Consider the following 15,883-nt stretch of genomic DNA (forward strand, 5'->3'; position numbering starts at 1 on the left):
TTCTTCCTACGGGCGCTACTTTCAGCACCGGACAGCTCCCGTATTCCCCACGCTCCGCCCACCTACGGCAGACTGGCAGTGAGAAACAACCACACACACCGGTGGGCGACACTTAGATGGCCTATTAGGGTTTTATTGGGAGGGACGGAAGTTCAAGAACAATTTGCTCCGTCCCTCGTCATCCTACTCCTCTCACATGGATTTCTCCGAGAAGGAGTAACAAGAGACCGTGAGCGCTCGCTTCCAACGTCGCTTCATGTGAATGGATTGCGGACTGGTGAGGAGTCAGAGCTGTTGTTGTTTTTTTTACGAGTTAGGAGGCTGGGGGGTATGTGTGTGCAGATAATGGCATTGTAGAAAACGGAGAAGAAGAGAGAGAGAGAGAGGGAGAGAGAGAGAGAGAGAGAGAGAGAGAGAGAGAGAGAGAGAGAGAGGGAAAGTGTGTGTTCTGTGGCGCGGACAAAAGATGCACAGGATGAGAAGTGGAGAGCCTTCGTCGTTTTCAGCTCGATCACGGGCATGAAATCGAGGACAGTCTCTGGTGTGCGCTTCTTTTAAGTGTCTCTAATCCCGTGAAGCAGCAGGAGAAAGAGAGAGGCTTTGGTTATGCTCCCCACACTTTGCAAAGTGCCCACGGTTTCTTCTTTGCGCCCGTGAACAGGAACGACATGGCTCTCCTGGTCGTCCCGCTGCTTCTGCAAACGGGGCTCGTTTTGGGATCAAACTACGGTTATGTGGAGTGGTCGGATAATGAGCGAGACGAGAAGAACCCGCCGGTTTTCAGCACCCAAAACATCAACAGGGAGCCGCCCCACCACCCGACCTACTACTCGGTACCTGCTACCGAGCGCGCGGTGGTGGCGCACAAAATTGAAGAGGACCTGCCGAGGGTGGTGACCGCTTTCCTGCACACCGGGGACTCCTCGGCGCTGAGGCAGGTCAACTGTTCGCGGAGGTATGAGCTGAGCAGTCTGCGAGGCGGCCTGCATGTCGCCTCCCACTACTCCCTGCACAGCATCCTGGACACTGTGGCGCACGCCACAAACTTCCTGAATATGATCCTGCAGGCCAACAGGTCCAGGGAGCACACCCTGCGGAGGGACATCCACTGGTACCACGCGCTGGTCCAGAGTATCCTCGAGGGGGACCCCAAAATCCACAGGGCGGTGGTGACCTTCCACGCGGACGCGCCGACGCCGGGGCCGCACGTTTTTCTCCAGGCGACCAGGACCGAGAAAGAGGTTGTGCTACAGGACTTGTCCAGCGCCGCGCACCGTCACCTGAAGAGCAGGAGCCCGGAGTCCGACTGGTTTAACGAGTTTAGGGACAGGAGGAGACCGCACATGCACAGAAGAGTCCCGGAGACATCTGGCGCCAAGAGTGGAGGTTACCTTCTGGACAAAAACCAGATCAAGTGGTCCGCACCGTACCTGGAGTGTGAACACGGGGCGTTTGTGCCCCATTGGCTGCTCACCTTGTCTGCCGGCTTCTATGGACTGAAGAGCAACTCTGCACCAGAGTTCAGGTGAGAGGAAAAAGTGTGTAAAAGAGAGAGAGAGAGAGAGAGGAAAAACATGCAATTTGATAAGGTTTTTTGATAAGATTTCATATTAGATGTATTAAGGTATTCCACACTTTTTAGGCTACAGATATACAGAGCACTTGGAAACAGAAAAGTCTATCAAACTGTCACTTTACAGTACATCATACATATGTACATACATCATTTTACTGACAGTAATACCCTGTGAGACTTCATGTAAATATGGATCTGATAAGTTGCCGCCTTGATGTAATAAACAGATGGTGTAAAAGGAAGCTTCACAGACACAGGTAGACCTTCCTCATTTAATATGCTTGCCTGTCAAAGCACAGCTGTGCATCTCTACTGCTGCACCCCACCATCTAATGAACACTGCAGGCTTTACACAGTGTGTTTGTTGGTGAAGGGATGTGTGTGTGTGTGTGTGTGTGTGTGTGTGTGTGTGTGTGTGTGTGTGTTTGGACAACAGTAAGGTGCATAAAATCACCCAAAGATCTCATATTTCAAGGCTGCAGTCTAAGAGTGTCTTGAAAAGATCAATTAAATCATGAATAATCAATGAAAGATCACAAACTGTAATATGAAGCCACTCTGAATTTCATCTGCACTAAAGCATTACATCCATCTTAGTGGAGATGTATAACACACAAATATCTCCACTTCAGTAGCATCACACAACTCATTGGGTGCATGTTCAGGAAAACCTTAACAGAAGAGAGAAGGTTTGTCCTTGGTGCCAAACTTCTCAATTTTTGGAGCCAAAATTCTAACCACAAACTCACACCCACGCCTACTTACACCTCATGCAAAAGGTTTTTGTAAGATCTACCTTAACTACAAATAGAGATTAGAATAAACAAGACAAAACAAATGTAGGTGACATTTTATTTGGATGACACATAAATGTTGCTCAGTGGTTTGTAGGCAGGCAGCAGTGTGTCGTGCTTGTGATTTGGGCCTCAGGTTGGCAAGCATCCACCCTGTTGACGTGTCCCTGAGCAAAGTGCTGCATCACTACCTGCTCCAGGGACAGTCACTCTTGGGTTATGGAGCTTGTGATGTGGCCAGGAGCTGCTCTGGCCATTTTTGAGGAGTTGTACTGCGGCCATTGTTATTGTTGCACAGCATCTAGGTGTGACCAAAATGACTGCAGAGTTTCAGCAGAATCAATTTGAATCATTATCATCTTCAGTTTTAGCATACATATATGTGCTGTAGAAGAAAGACGCTTAACTAAGTGTCATATACAGAACAGTTTAAATTTGCTGTAAAAGCTCACACATTTCTGCTCTTTGTCTCCAAAAAAGATGTATTGCCTATCTGGGATATTGCCTGTCTAAAACCATCACCATGCAGTGATGAGGATGTTTAAACGAGTTGAGAGAAATGGGAGATCTGCTTGTGTCAGTTGCCTTAAGCGTCGATCAATGTTAAGCTTCATTAAATAAATTCTGTGAATGAATTCATAATTTATAAATTGAGTATTCATGCTCAACCACAAGGGTTTTTAAGTCACTGCAAAAATAGTTGTGACATTTTTATAAGTGAGCAATACAGAAAAGAAATTCTCAAACATTGCTTTTACAATATAAAATGATATTTTTCTTGGCTGATCTTTTGATGAGGGAAATTATGTATATTGCCAGAACCATGTTTTTCATTCTAAGAAAAGAAACTGTAGGACTAAAAAGGCTAGAGAACAGAGACTTCTGATTCATGGTCTACATTTGCAATGTGTTGTATAGTGATATGTAAAGTAATGTAGTTTGAGACTTACTAGCTTTTTCCTGGTCTCTCAGTCACATAACATGGTCTTCATCAGTGCCATGGAGATGGATACACGGAAATAGGAGCACAGTTGTTATGCTTTCATCTGTGGCACTTTTAGGACTTTTAGCTCATGTTGGGTTCAAGGATCAGTATGTAGGATTTAGTGACATCTAGTGGTGAGATTGCAGATTGCAATCAACTGAAATCCCTTGACTCAAACAAGCGTGTAGGAGAAATTATGGTGGTCGCGAAAATGGCAAAAAAATGTGGGAGGCCCTATCAGTGTTTGGTTTCTGGGCTATTGTAGAAACATGGTGGTTCAACATGGTGGACTCCATATAAGAGGAGCCGGCCCATCTGCTCATTCTAAGGTAACGAAAAAAAACTTTCTTATTTTCAGGTGATTATACACTAATGAAAACATACCTATGAATATTAGATTATGTTTCTGCCAATAGGCCATTTTCAAGTTCATTCAACAGATCGATCTCAAAGACAGCTGGGCAAATTGCATCTGTTGATGAAAACCATGTCATGTAAGTGAAATTTTCCAGAAAAATGCAGCAAATGGACATTGAGTTGGGGTTATTTAGTTTCCTAGATCAAAAATGAACTTGCATGTTTAAAGTAATGCTGTTTGACCCTTATCAGCCACAGTTATGATGTCAGCAAAGGGAGCCAAGTTAGCAGCCGACACACTGAAGTAGTTGTTTCAGACCAGAGAGATACACTCCCTAATTCAGTGAAACGATTGGCTGCGACATCACAACCAGATGCATGCTGTTTTTCTCCTCACTCCACTTCTTGTGATGCGAGTTATGGTCTGCAACTTTTCCATGGCTTCTTACACTCATCTCAATCCTGTGATGACATTTCTAAAAATAGAAACTTGGTTGGCTCTGGACAGAAAAGCATGAACTAGTGTAGCTGATGGAGTCAGTTCCACCATGTCTTCCACTTTCTACCTCAAAGCAACCTCTTCCTTATCTCTTTTTCTTTCCAGACAAAATTCAAAACTCAGTCTACTTGAAGAGAGGCCATTCATTTTTGTAAACCTAACTGAAATGTAAACAATAGTCGCAGATTTGAAGCAGAATCGTGAGGTAGGGAGGGTACAACAGGTATTATTACGACATTTATAAGTCAGAACTACAATAATGTTGAGACAGATAGATGCAACAAATAAATCACACCATCCTTCTGAATGCTCAGCCTCACCTTGGGTCATGTTTATCCTGTTCAGTACAGCCAAAAAGGAAAAACAGAAGCCCACGGAGAAGGAAACTATTTCTGACAGGAGAAAAAAAAAAGTTTTGAATGATAAAAATAAACATATTCTTTTGAGATCCTGAGTCAAAATCATAAGACACTACTACTGATAAAAGATTTGACTTTGCAAGTCAAAATTTTTGACATACCATGAAACCTGTTTTTAGCCATGCTAGCAGCATGAGAGAGGAGGGAGGATAAATCACAACATACACATTGTGCTGAAGAGCAAAGGCATGTTTATGATAAATGTGTCTTGAATTAAAGAAAAAAAAATCACCATGGACCTGAGAGATAGACTTGCATTTGGCTCCATTATAGTCATTATTTGTTAGCAAAAATCCTAGTGAGGACTAATAGAATAATAGAAATTAGTTGTTATGGCAGTGACTTGAAGAAGTTTAAATGCAGCACCATAAAACTCATTTTAATGATCGTAAAGATGATCAACAATAACACCAGACTAAAAGTATCACTGAGGGTTTATCCTGTCTGTAGTTTTGCTTTGTGACGCTCAGAAATTGGTGCCTTGTCTTACCTTGCAAGGGTCCACATGGTTCTCAGATCTGACATCTATCACATCGTTCTGCTATTTCTACTGCTTTTAGTCTCTACCAAGCCTTGACCCATAAACAGTCCGGAGTGCACACACATTCTGTCACTCAGAGGTATCAACACGTTTGCCTCCCCCTCTCTCTGTCTGGTTGTGTACTTGAGGAGAGCTGGTGGCCAAAGCCTCTCTCCATGGCTGTTTGTTCCGCTTCCCAGCAGGCAGATGGAGGTAACGGGTGGCAGGCCTATCCAACGAACCACAGAGGAGAGAGAGAGAAACATAACGGAGGGAGAATGCATGTGAATGTTCAGCTTGTGCAATAGCGGAGGAAATTAGTGGGAAGGGGTAAATCAAAAAAGCGTGCTTTACGTATGTGTTAGATAGACAGCGGGCCTGGCTCTACACAGCAGGCTATATAGCAATAGTTGGAAGTGAACTTACCTCCACTAGTTTAAGTCCCAGGCTGTTTTCCTCTAATGTTGTATTGCAGTCACATCCCTGAACAGTATTTCACCATATTGACTTCACAGTGTGGATCTGTGATGGCTCACTGCTGAATAGGCCAGCAGTCTCCATGAACTTAAAACTGCACCAATGTCCTCCATAAATGTCTGCAGACAGAGAAAAAAAAAGAGAATTATTCTCGCATTTGGTGGGAAAACACGACATCTGATAGGGCCTTTTATTGGCAAAAATCTGGCAATATGATATGTTTCACGAGACAGGGGTTAAGAATCAATATAGAGCTATATATTATGATACTAAAAGTAAGGCAATATATTACAATTTTGTCTAATCAAATGTTTTAATAGCGTCAAAACAATATGACAAAACCAAATATTGCGAAAGTATATCAGTATTTTCTTACACCACTAATGTCTGTCTGCAGTGTTGTTGAACAGCACCCAAAAGACAGAAACACACTGCATGTGTAATTATTGCTAAGTCAATGTCTTTAAGGACATATCTGATTATATACTCTATATTTACTATTGTCAACAAATCCAATGAAAAAAAAGCAATGAATTGATCCTTCTAACAAGTGTTGTCTGTGCATCCTAAGCCTGATATATCTGATTCCTCTGTGCGACAGAGCTCTGCTGTTGTTTAAAATTGATTAAAAACACATTAATGAGCCACACTGTTGACATGTTCCCTCATAACATGGGCACTGGAGTTTATTTTGGGTCAATACCAAATACCCCATCTTGTATACTCACTAGGGCAGGTAGATACACCTAGCAATAAAAATGAATACAGTCTTGCAATAAATCCTCCCTTCGTGGAGCATATAATGTGTGTGGTTCTGTTGAATTGTATTGTGTTATATGAGATATGTGTTATTCTACTGTTTTGTCCACCACATTCATATCAGTGTGGGCAGGCTGAGCAATGGAAAGACCTTTCTATATAATGCAACACAGTCCGGCATGTTCAGAAGAAAGCAACATTAGCATTCAGTTGGAGTCTCGTTTCTGGGCACCTTTCTGTGACTTCCTGTGTTACAAGACAAAATGTCCGTGTTGCAACAATCCCCTGATACTTTCATCCCGGAGACAAGGCGCAGCCATTGACAGTATGGGCGCAGCTCCAGAACGAATTTTGATGTTGTTGTTCTCTTCACATTGACTAACAGTTTAGTCGACTAGGCAGCCCTACTAACACCATGAACAGCATCCAAATATTGCCTATATAGTGAAGACTTTCTTTTGTTAAATTAGTTTAAGAATGAAGAGAATGAGGATGAAATGTAAAAACAAACTTTTGATTCTTTTTCTGGGAGGAGAGACTTACTAAAAGTAAGAAGAAAGCTCAACAGCTTGACTTTGTAGTGTGTCCTTCTCTGACCAAAACAATATAATCTTTAAACTGAGTGCATTTCATCTCTAATGTCTGGCAAGAAGTAGCATAACCTTGTGGGGCAAGTATTTCTTAAAACTTTAACCTTGCTTCTGTTTCTTTTTTTTTTTTTACCTATCTCCCTATCTCCCTCTCTCCCTCTATTCATTTTTCCCTCCGATCACTCTTAATTTCTTTCCCACTTTCAATCTATTTCATTCATTCCTTTCTATTACCACCCCACATTCCCTGCTTCTTCCACCCTTGACCTTACTTCCCCTGAGCATCACTCTTCCTGTTCTTTTTAATTGTCTTCTCTTTCATTCTGGCCTTCCCCGCCTTTGCTTCCTCCTCCTCGCTCCTCTCCCTCACACCAATTTGCTTAACCTCGTACAATCTCGTCACGTTTTCCCCTCTGTTTCCCTTTCTCCCTTGTCTCACTTTCTCTCACCTTCCTTCCCATCTTAAATGTATTCCTCCTCTTCTTCTCTTCCTTGATATCATTTATCTCAATATCTTAACGTCTTTGCACCATCTTCTCTCATGATTTCCCTTTCACTATTTACCCTAACTCTACTCATCATTTCCTCCCTCTTTCATCCCTTCTTTCTCTCTGGCAGGGGTGTTGTCCGTGTGGATGTAAACCTGCAGGATGTGGACATTGACCAGTGCTCCACCAGTGGCTGGTTCGCTGGGACTCACCGCTGTAATCTCACCAGTATGGAAGTGAGTGTGCTCTACACTTTGGTTGTAACATAATCATGGTCAACCAGCAATAACAGAAAAGGCTCTTGTTTCACTTTATTATGCTGTCATTCTGGAGTGCTGTAAATTAAGTGAATGAATGTCACTGTTACACTCAACCATTTGTTCACCCATTCGCCCTTCAGTCTGTTCTTGTTCAGTAAAAATGCAAACACTGTGATCAAGGTAAATAGGTGCATCAAGCTAAAATTTAAAAAAGTTGTTCACCATAGCATGTGAACACACTCTGCTAATTAGCACTACACACCACATATAGTTTACTTTAGGCTGATGGTAACGTCATTAGTTTTTCAGGTATTTGGTCATAAACTGAAGTTTTGGACAACTTGATGGCAGTGTTACATAAAAAGTTAAGCAATGATTTAAGTTACATTGATATTTAATCCTGAGGGTCCAGGAATGTCTGAACCAAATTTTATTGCAACAGTTTACAATTATCAAACCTTGTGGTGCCACTAGATGATAAGTTAAGGGATCACAAAAGTCATTGGGATTCATTGTCTGAGAAACATGAATGTACACATTGTTGTGCCAATCCATCCAGTAGATAGGTCCGAGGATGACCAAAGTGATTAGGATTCATCGTTTGGGTACCATGAATATCCGTACAGAATTACATCAATAGTTGTTGAGACATTTCATTGAAAAAAAATAGCGGTTCTAGAGGACCAGTCATTCATCTTCTTGGGACCATGAATGCCCGTGCAAAATTTCATGGAAAGCCATTCTGTAGTTAAATAAATATCAGTCTGGACGAAAGTGGTGGATGGCCTTACAGTCTGTTCATTCATAGAGCCATGATGCAAGCAAGGCTAAAAATTCACTCAAGAATTGTTCTCATCATTGCATGGTAAATTCTCTGAAAAGACAAAGCCTCAGACAGCAGTCCAGTGTTTGCTGCATGGTCCTTGTCTGTGTTGATGAGGGTTAACAATGGCAACACATATGTGTAAGTGTCTTTTCCATGCTATAGCGTGTTTACCTGTGTGACTCCTGTAATGGAACAGGCAGCAGCCATACATAATGTTTGCATCTGTTAGAGCCTCTGTGTGCTGTTTGCATGTGTGCGTGTGCCTTTGTCAGTGTGTGGTCCCGCCTGTGCCTTGCTCATGTCAGTGCCAATGCGTTGAGTTTTATATGATGTATCGCAGGAAAGCCTCTCTGACTCCACCAGGGGAGAGTAGCTGCTCAGGCTTGCATGGTATGTTGCTGGCCATATGATGTATAATAAATGCAGTGTAATGGATTGCAGCAAGATGTGGTGAATAATTGACCATGCTCTTTGTCTGCGTGCCTCCCCCCTCTCGGTCTGTCATGGGGGAAACTACAGAGGAGACACGGGAGGTCTCCATGTTCATCTTGATCTGCTGCGCTGTTTCCTATGCATTGTTCCATTTTTATAAGCAACTCTCTTGTGACTGCTGTCTGGTAAAATCTGAATGGTGCTGATTATAGTACTTCAGATCTGTATGGCTGTGTATGCAAATGCTGTGTATGTGCACGGTGTGCAGTGTCTTTCTGTTATCATCACAGTAGTGGGCAAAGACAGCCTTTCAGTTACCAAGGCCATTCCAGCCTGTCCATCGAAGACCACTTTCATGGAAATTAATCCTCCAAGGTGTCTCCTGTGTGTGTGTGTATTTCTGTTTACATTGGGTACATTTATGTATATGTGCATAGGTTTTTCCTTCTGCTCTCTGTGCAAAAGTTTGCATTTAAACTGCTTATATTCTGTAAATAAAAATGAACCCTGAGCATGAAACATCACGAGAGGACATTTTCAGTGGAGGATTTCAGAGTTTACCACTTGTTACTCTCCTCTTCTGATGATTCTGCTTCAAACACCATATTTGGCCAAGCGGCAGTTAATGATTCAGTGCTATTTTGAATCAGCAGAGTTATTTGTCTTTCGCTGTTTCACATGTAGGAAAGGAGTTAAAACAATGAGTTATATACATTCATTACAAATGCTTTGTTAGAGGGGACTAGTATTGACCATAAAACTCTATTTCTAACAATGTCATTAATCTTGTCCTTCTATGGATGATTTAATTTTGTAATGAAATCAACAATAGGAATTGATGTTTCCTTGCTGGATGAATTTGGACTTATTACTCTATGTGTAAATAGAGGGGTGAATAAATGTCTCTACCAGATTTCATGGTAGTCCATCCAATAGTTGCCAAGACTATTTCACTCAAAATCAAGTCAATCTCATGGTAGTGCTTTATATGAAAAGTCAGAGGACCACCAAAGTCATTAGGATTTATTCTCTAGGAGCCATACATTTCTGTACAAAATTTAATGGCAATGGTTAAAATACATTAAAAATGTCGAAGTAAAACCTAGTTTTAGTGAGGCAAAGCTGCTTCCATTACCTTTCACCTGCAAGGATGTGGGGAGAGATGACAGCTCACTGATGGTGTCTGAGCTTCTGTAATATCTCCAGACTGTCATATCACAGTTTTATAAGGGGAAGTGTTGTCATAATCTTGAAATAGTAGCCTGAATTAATCTAAAGCAAATATAATTAATCGGCAAGCTGCAAAGCTTGGATTAAATGCTACTAAAGTGGAAATACAAGCAGTTTGCCTTTGAGTTAATATTATATGGATTAGTCTGACTATTGATTGGTAAACAGTATATCCTCCATTAGTGTGTCTGTGCCCTGTGATGAACTGGTAACTTCCAGTTCACTTCCAGCGTGTACCTTGCCTCTCACCCAATGTGAGCTGGGATTGGCACCAGCCCCCTGCAAAAGATAAGCACATATAGATAATATACGGATAGTGTGTCTAGTCCAACTTATGATCATAGCGCTGTATACAATTTAGAGTTAGTTTCAAATTCAGGATGTGAAATGTTCACATTGTTTTTTTCTCCTCCTGTCATTTGACATTTCATTTCTCTTTCAATGGTTCACTCTTTTCATTTGTCTTCCCAGCTTGTTCCTTGTGCTTAATCAATTGTTTTTAGCTGTTGTTCAGCCAATCCATTGCCCATACTTTGGTATAGTACTTGTGGGACTTCAAACAGGAGTCTGAAAACAATGCAGTCAAACGCTTCCAGGAAAAATGATTTGGCTGCTAAAATAGTGTCTCAGTACACCACACACACACACACACACACACACACACACACACACACACACACACACACACACACACACACACACACACACACACACAATACTACATTTAGGAAAAACTTTCATAAGAACAAAAGAAAGGTTTTTTTAAACTTGTTATCATAGACCAAGTAGAGTCCCCATTAAAAAACTGTTTATTTCTAAATCTCGCTAAATACATTTTTTGGTAAATGGGCTGTGGAAAGTCAATGTGTGGCTCATTGCTTTCCCCATCAAGTACAAACACACCCCGAGGCTGTGTCTCAGAGAGAAATATAATAACCAGACAGTCTCTAGTAATGTGATGGACCATCATGTGTTCTGCGGAGTCTGCAGAGTATTACCACAACAGTTCCCTTCTCATTGTTACTATGATGTTTTTAGCTGAACAACTTTTATGTCAACACATAGTTTTTCTACTCACTACCCACTACTATATTTTGCATGATGGAGTATAGCCTCTTTAGCAACATGTCCTCTTTTGTTATAAGGGCAGTAGTGAAACCTGATGAGGCTTGGTAATGGCTGGCAAACTGCATGTTTCACTGCAATGAAAAACAATGTATTCACATGTTGTTTATGCGACAGTGATGATCATTTTTGGCATTTGCAACACAAGAAGCTTTAAACACAAAAATGTTTTTACATTTTATACATTAGCCTTAATTTGGAGTCCTGTTTGTGACCACAACAAATGTAAGTTGAATATTTATTCTCCTTTTAGGTCCCCTGAAGCTTGCTAGTAGCTCCACTACATACACCAGCTAGCATTTAGTTTCCAACTTCATTTGCCTGTCTTTTGGTGCTTGGCAAGTAGTATACAGAGGGTTTATCAGAGCTTGTCTTCTGTTTTTATTAGATAGGACAGCTGAAGATAGACAGGAAAGGGGGAGAGAGAGAGAGAGAGAGAGAGAGAGAGAGAGAGAGAGAGAGAGAGAGAGAGAGGGGGATAACATGCATCAAAAGGCCACGGGTCGGACTTGAACCTGTTTCTTCTGTGTCTGGAAACTGGGTTAATGGGAAATTTTGTGGGCTGGAAAACCAAAAGAATGAGCTATGACTCTGTCATGTTGTTGTTACAGGCTATGCACAGTCACTCGTGTTATCAGAGACGTAATAGATTTCAAAAAGCTACAATTTCTCTCAATTGGCAAAAAGAACCAGAAGTGTCAACATAAAGCCACCTTCACTGGTAGTTACGCCTGAGTAAAAGCCACGATGAATGCTAATGCTATTGATTTAGCTAATTTAATTTAAAGCTATACAGTGTTTGCAGCTTGTTTCACAAAAAAACACCAAAAATACATAACTCAAAACCAAAGCAGCTTTAATTAATTAATGGGAGGTTTTCCCATTCTTTAATTTTGCTGACATTGCATGAATGTACAGTAGTGTAAAACATGAGGGGACATGCAGAGTAAGTCCCCTTACAAATATATACAGTAGACATTTGATCCAAAGTTAATGAAATTAAAATGTTCATTTAAAACATATTGATTAGTAAATCTTTAAGTTCACTCATCAAAGGGAAACTTTGCTGATTTGCCAACAGATGACACTGCAAATGAGCAGGGAGCTCATAGGGCAATATTTTTTTTTAACTGAAAAATAAAAAATATAAATAAAAAATAAAAATGCATGGCATTTAAACCAAGTTAGCTGGTAGCGATGAAATTCATGTTCTTCATGAGCTTCTTCTTTTTCTTGAGCTTTTTTCTGGTCTGCCCAGATACAGCAAGGCTGTGGAGGAAGGTAGGATGTGTCACCATGAACCAAATACAAGACCTCATGCATTATGGATAATCAGTCGTAGGGGAAGCATCTTACATAAGGATCCACTGCTTATATAATTAAACGAGAACTTGAAGAATGATTAGTGTGGGTGATTTGTGACTGGATGCATCTGAGTACGATTATATGTTTTTTTCCGTTTTCTTGCTTTTTAAATGTAAGTAAGCATCAGTGTGTGTGCATGGTGTTTGCATATGCATGTCAGTGTGTATGTGTGTGTGTGTGTGTGTGTGTGTGTGTGTGTGTGTGTGTGTGTTTTCTCTCTCCCCGCCCTGTGAAACGTGCCGCTGGAGATAAAGGGCTTCAAAGGCACAGCTCTGCTAATGAGTGTAAACTGCTGTGACAGCCAAGGAGGGTTACCCCCTCTGTCTGTCCTCTCGCTTTCTCTTCTCAATCAGCCACACTTCCTCTTCTCCTTTTCCTGCTCTTTTCCACACTCTCTCTTTTCATGGCTATTCACACTCGCCCAAATTTCTCTCTGTCTTTGGCTATCAGTCCCTCTTCATCTCTCTTTTACTCTCATTTTCCAGTTTTGCCTCTTTCATCACCCTCACCTCTGTCTCTGTGTCTCCATTTTCTTGAAGCCAATTAACTCCTCAGAGGAGGGCAGAAAGACAAGCCAGAAATTATGCCTCCATCTGTCAACATGCCATTCTCTGCTTTTTGCCAGCCTAACACATAATTCATCATTTGAACTGACCAAATTATAATTGAGAAATACTCCTCACCTTCTTCTACTGCTCTGAATTCTGCAGCCACATCCTCCTCAGCATAAATTGGTGACTTGGCTGTTATGGTTGCAGCTTCTTTGCAGTGCACTTAAAAAAAAAAGCCTCTTTGGACACCTGATTTGTAGATTTACCTTTATGCAGACACAGAAAGTCCAATCTGATAAAGGGGGAAAAAAACAGCAATACCATTATTTCTACTGTTTATATTGATGTGTGAGTCCTGTTACTCTGAGAAATAAACTGGACAAATGTTCTCTGCCCCGTTGTAGGAAACCAGACTGGCTCTGGTTCTGGCTCTGCAGTCTCAGGCTGTATGGGGTGAAAAAAGGGACATAAATTGAATATTTGTTTCTGCCTTGCTCTATGTCTTTTGCAATCCTTATCGCCTCTGGCACATTGCAGAGAAGGACGAGGATTTAAGCTTCAGAAGTCTTAGAGACAGTATAAATAAGGTAAGGAAAGGGATACCCAGCTGAATAAGACACTACAAAAGCCTGTGCAGGATGTAAGCATTAATGGATATTTAGTTAGAAGGAATACCTGTATGCTGGATTTGGGGTTTCTTTTAAGATATGTCATTCTGTATTTGTCAGGGAAACAGACAGTCACAAGACATGTTACCTTCCTTATCTCTAGCATGTTACAAAAAAAGGTGACTTGAGGAGCAGAGGAGACAGAATAAAACCTGCTCTGCCCTGTCTTTTCCTGTTTCACTCTCCTCTTTCTATTTTGTTCTGCCAGAGGCTCTGCGTCTCTCCTCAGGGAGTTTGAAGCTCTACAGCTAAAGCTGGGTAGAAGTGTTTCAAGACTTGGTGCATCTGTACACCAGCTGGCAATGCATTTGTGTGTATGTTTGAGTATTTTTTCCCCTTCTTTTTCCCCATCAAAGAGGCTGTTAATGTGCGTGTTCAAAGGCTGCATTTTTTAAGAAAAAAAAAAGGTCAAACGAAGGTAAATAAACCTTCAGTTTAATAAGGTGAGCTTTAGCTGTGGAAATGTAAGAGGCTTTGTGTGCATTCAACTTTATGTTCCACATCACTTTTCTCCTCTGGAAGCTGCAGGGAACATGCAGAACAGAGCACTAACTAACATACACCTTCTATGGGCTTTCTTTCCAAATGGGCCCATTCATGCAAAACATGTATGCCACTGAAAGGTATTTGGTATGAAAGCAGCGTAAGAAAGGTGTATGTTAGGATTCAGGTTCATGGCAAATTTTTGCACCAATCGACCTGTTAAGTCCTTTTTGTACTGTACCTTTATGTGCAGGCTGTGACAAGATGGTGGTTAATGGAGAATGAAGCAAAGTCCAGGCTATCAAATGCATGATTTGAAGAAACTCAGAGTGGTAGATGTGGACCATTGTTATGAAAACCGCATCAACAGAGTAAGACCACACATAGTAGTTTAAAGTCAGGCAATAGTTCTCAATAATGGTACACTGACCATAAATAAAACACTTTTTATTAAAATGGGAGTTTTGCAATATCTTAGTAAAACATTCACCGGAAAGATGCTGCAGGCAAATGTCTTAGCTGTAGGGCTTTCTTAATCTCTGCTTTAATCAAACGTCTGTATTTATTAATGGTATTATTACCCTGAAGAAGTAATTGATCTGAGTTAAAACATGGCACTAAATGAATAACAATTACACTGTTGCTAGGAAAACCACCTGTTGATGTTATGGATCCTTTTCGGAAATTCAAATAAAGACAATCAAAAAGGGGCATTCCAAAAATGTAACACAGAAAAATGAGTCTACTAGTCATGGGATGTTGAATGTCCTGGCCACAGCCTATATTACTTGAATGTCCACATGTTTCAGAGTAGGGAAAACATACCCTGGGCTTTCTCCTATCTTGCCTTTGTGTCCTTCTGTGTCCCGCTGTCCTTGGTGAAAAGGCAAACTTAAGTGGTGCACCATTGATTAAAACTGCTGCTGGAGGGGTTCTGTTAATTTAGTTTTTTTTCCTTTCTTTTTTAAAATAATTCTTTGGGGGCTTTTTGCCATTATTGGACAGAACAGAGAGGGGAGAGAGAGAAAGGATGACACACAGCAAAGGGCCACAGGTCGGGCCCAAAACCATGGCCACTGCAGCAAGGACTCAGCCTTGGTACACAAGGTACCAGGGCTCCCCAATTTAGTTTTTTTCTTGACCTAAACTAGGAACTAAATCATAGGCAACCATTGAATATGCATATGTTCAAGCAAGTCTGGCATATTTCTTCTTTGATCTTTAATTAGGCTGATGACGCATGCATTGTAGCATGGAGTGGGGAAGGAGAACGGAAGGACAGATATGCATATAGGATGGAGAGCAGGACTAGACAGGGAGGCAGGGATAAGTAGTGACAGCAGAGAGGGACAGTCGTCAGGGAGAATTCATCCTCCACAGAGAAACACCATTCACTCTCTAATCTGTTGCCTGAGCTCGGCTCGGCTGCCACGGCAAAATGTAAGAGCCTGTCAAGTCGGAGGCAGCAGTTGGATCTTG

The 15,883-nt window shown here is 41.4% G+C and overlaps 1 protein-coding gene across 1 annotated transcript in view; it reads left to right on the forward strand.

Moving 5' to 3' along the window:
* Positions 1-15,883, forward strand: part of LOC127362743 (probable G-protein coupled receptor 158) — a 60,368-nt gene continuing 44,485 nt past the window's right edge. Inside the window, exons 1-3 of the mRNA XM_051398841.1 lie at positions 1-277; positions 662-1,525; positions 7,595-7,700. Coding sequence (XP_051254801.1) covers positions 669-1,525; positions 7,595-7,700 — 963 coding nt within the window. The 5' untranslated portion in view covers positions 1-277; positions 662-668. The remainder of the gene's footprint in view (positions 278-661; positions 1,526-7,594; positions 7,701-15,883) is intronic.

The sequence above is a fragment of the Dicentrarchus labrax genome, unplaced genomic scaffold (genome assembly GCF_905237075.1).
Source record: "Dicentrarchus labrax unplaced genomic scaffold, dlabrax2021, whole genome shotgun sequence".
Classification (NCBI taxonomy): Eukaryota; Metazoa; Chordata; class Actinopteri; family Moronidae; genus Dicentrarchus; species Dicentrarchus labrax.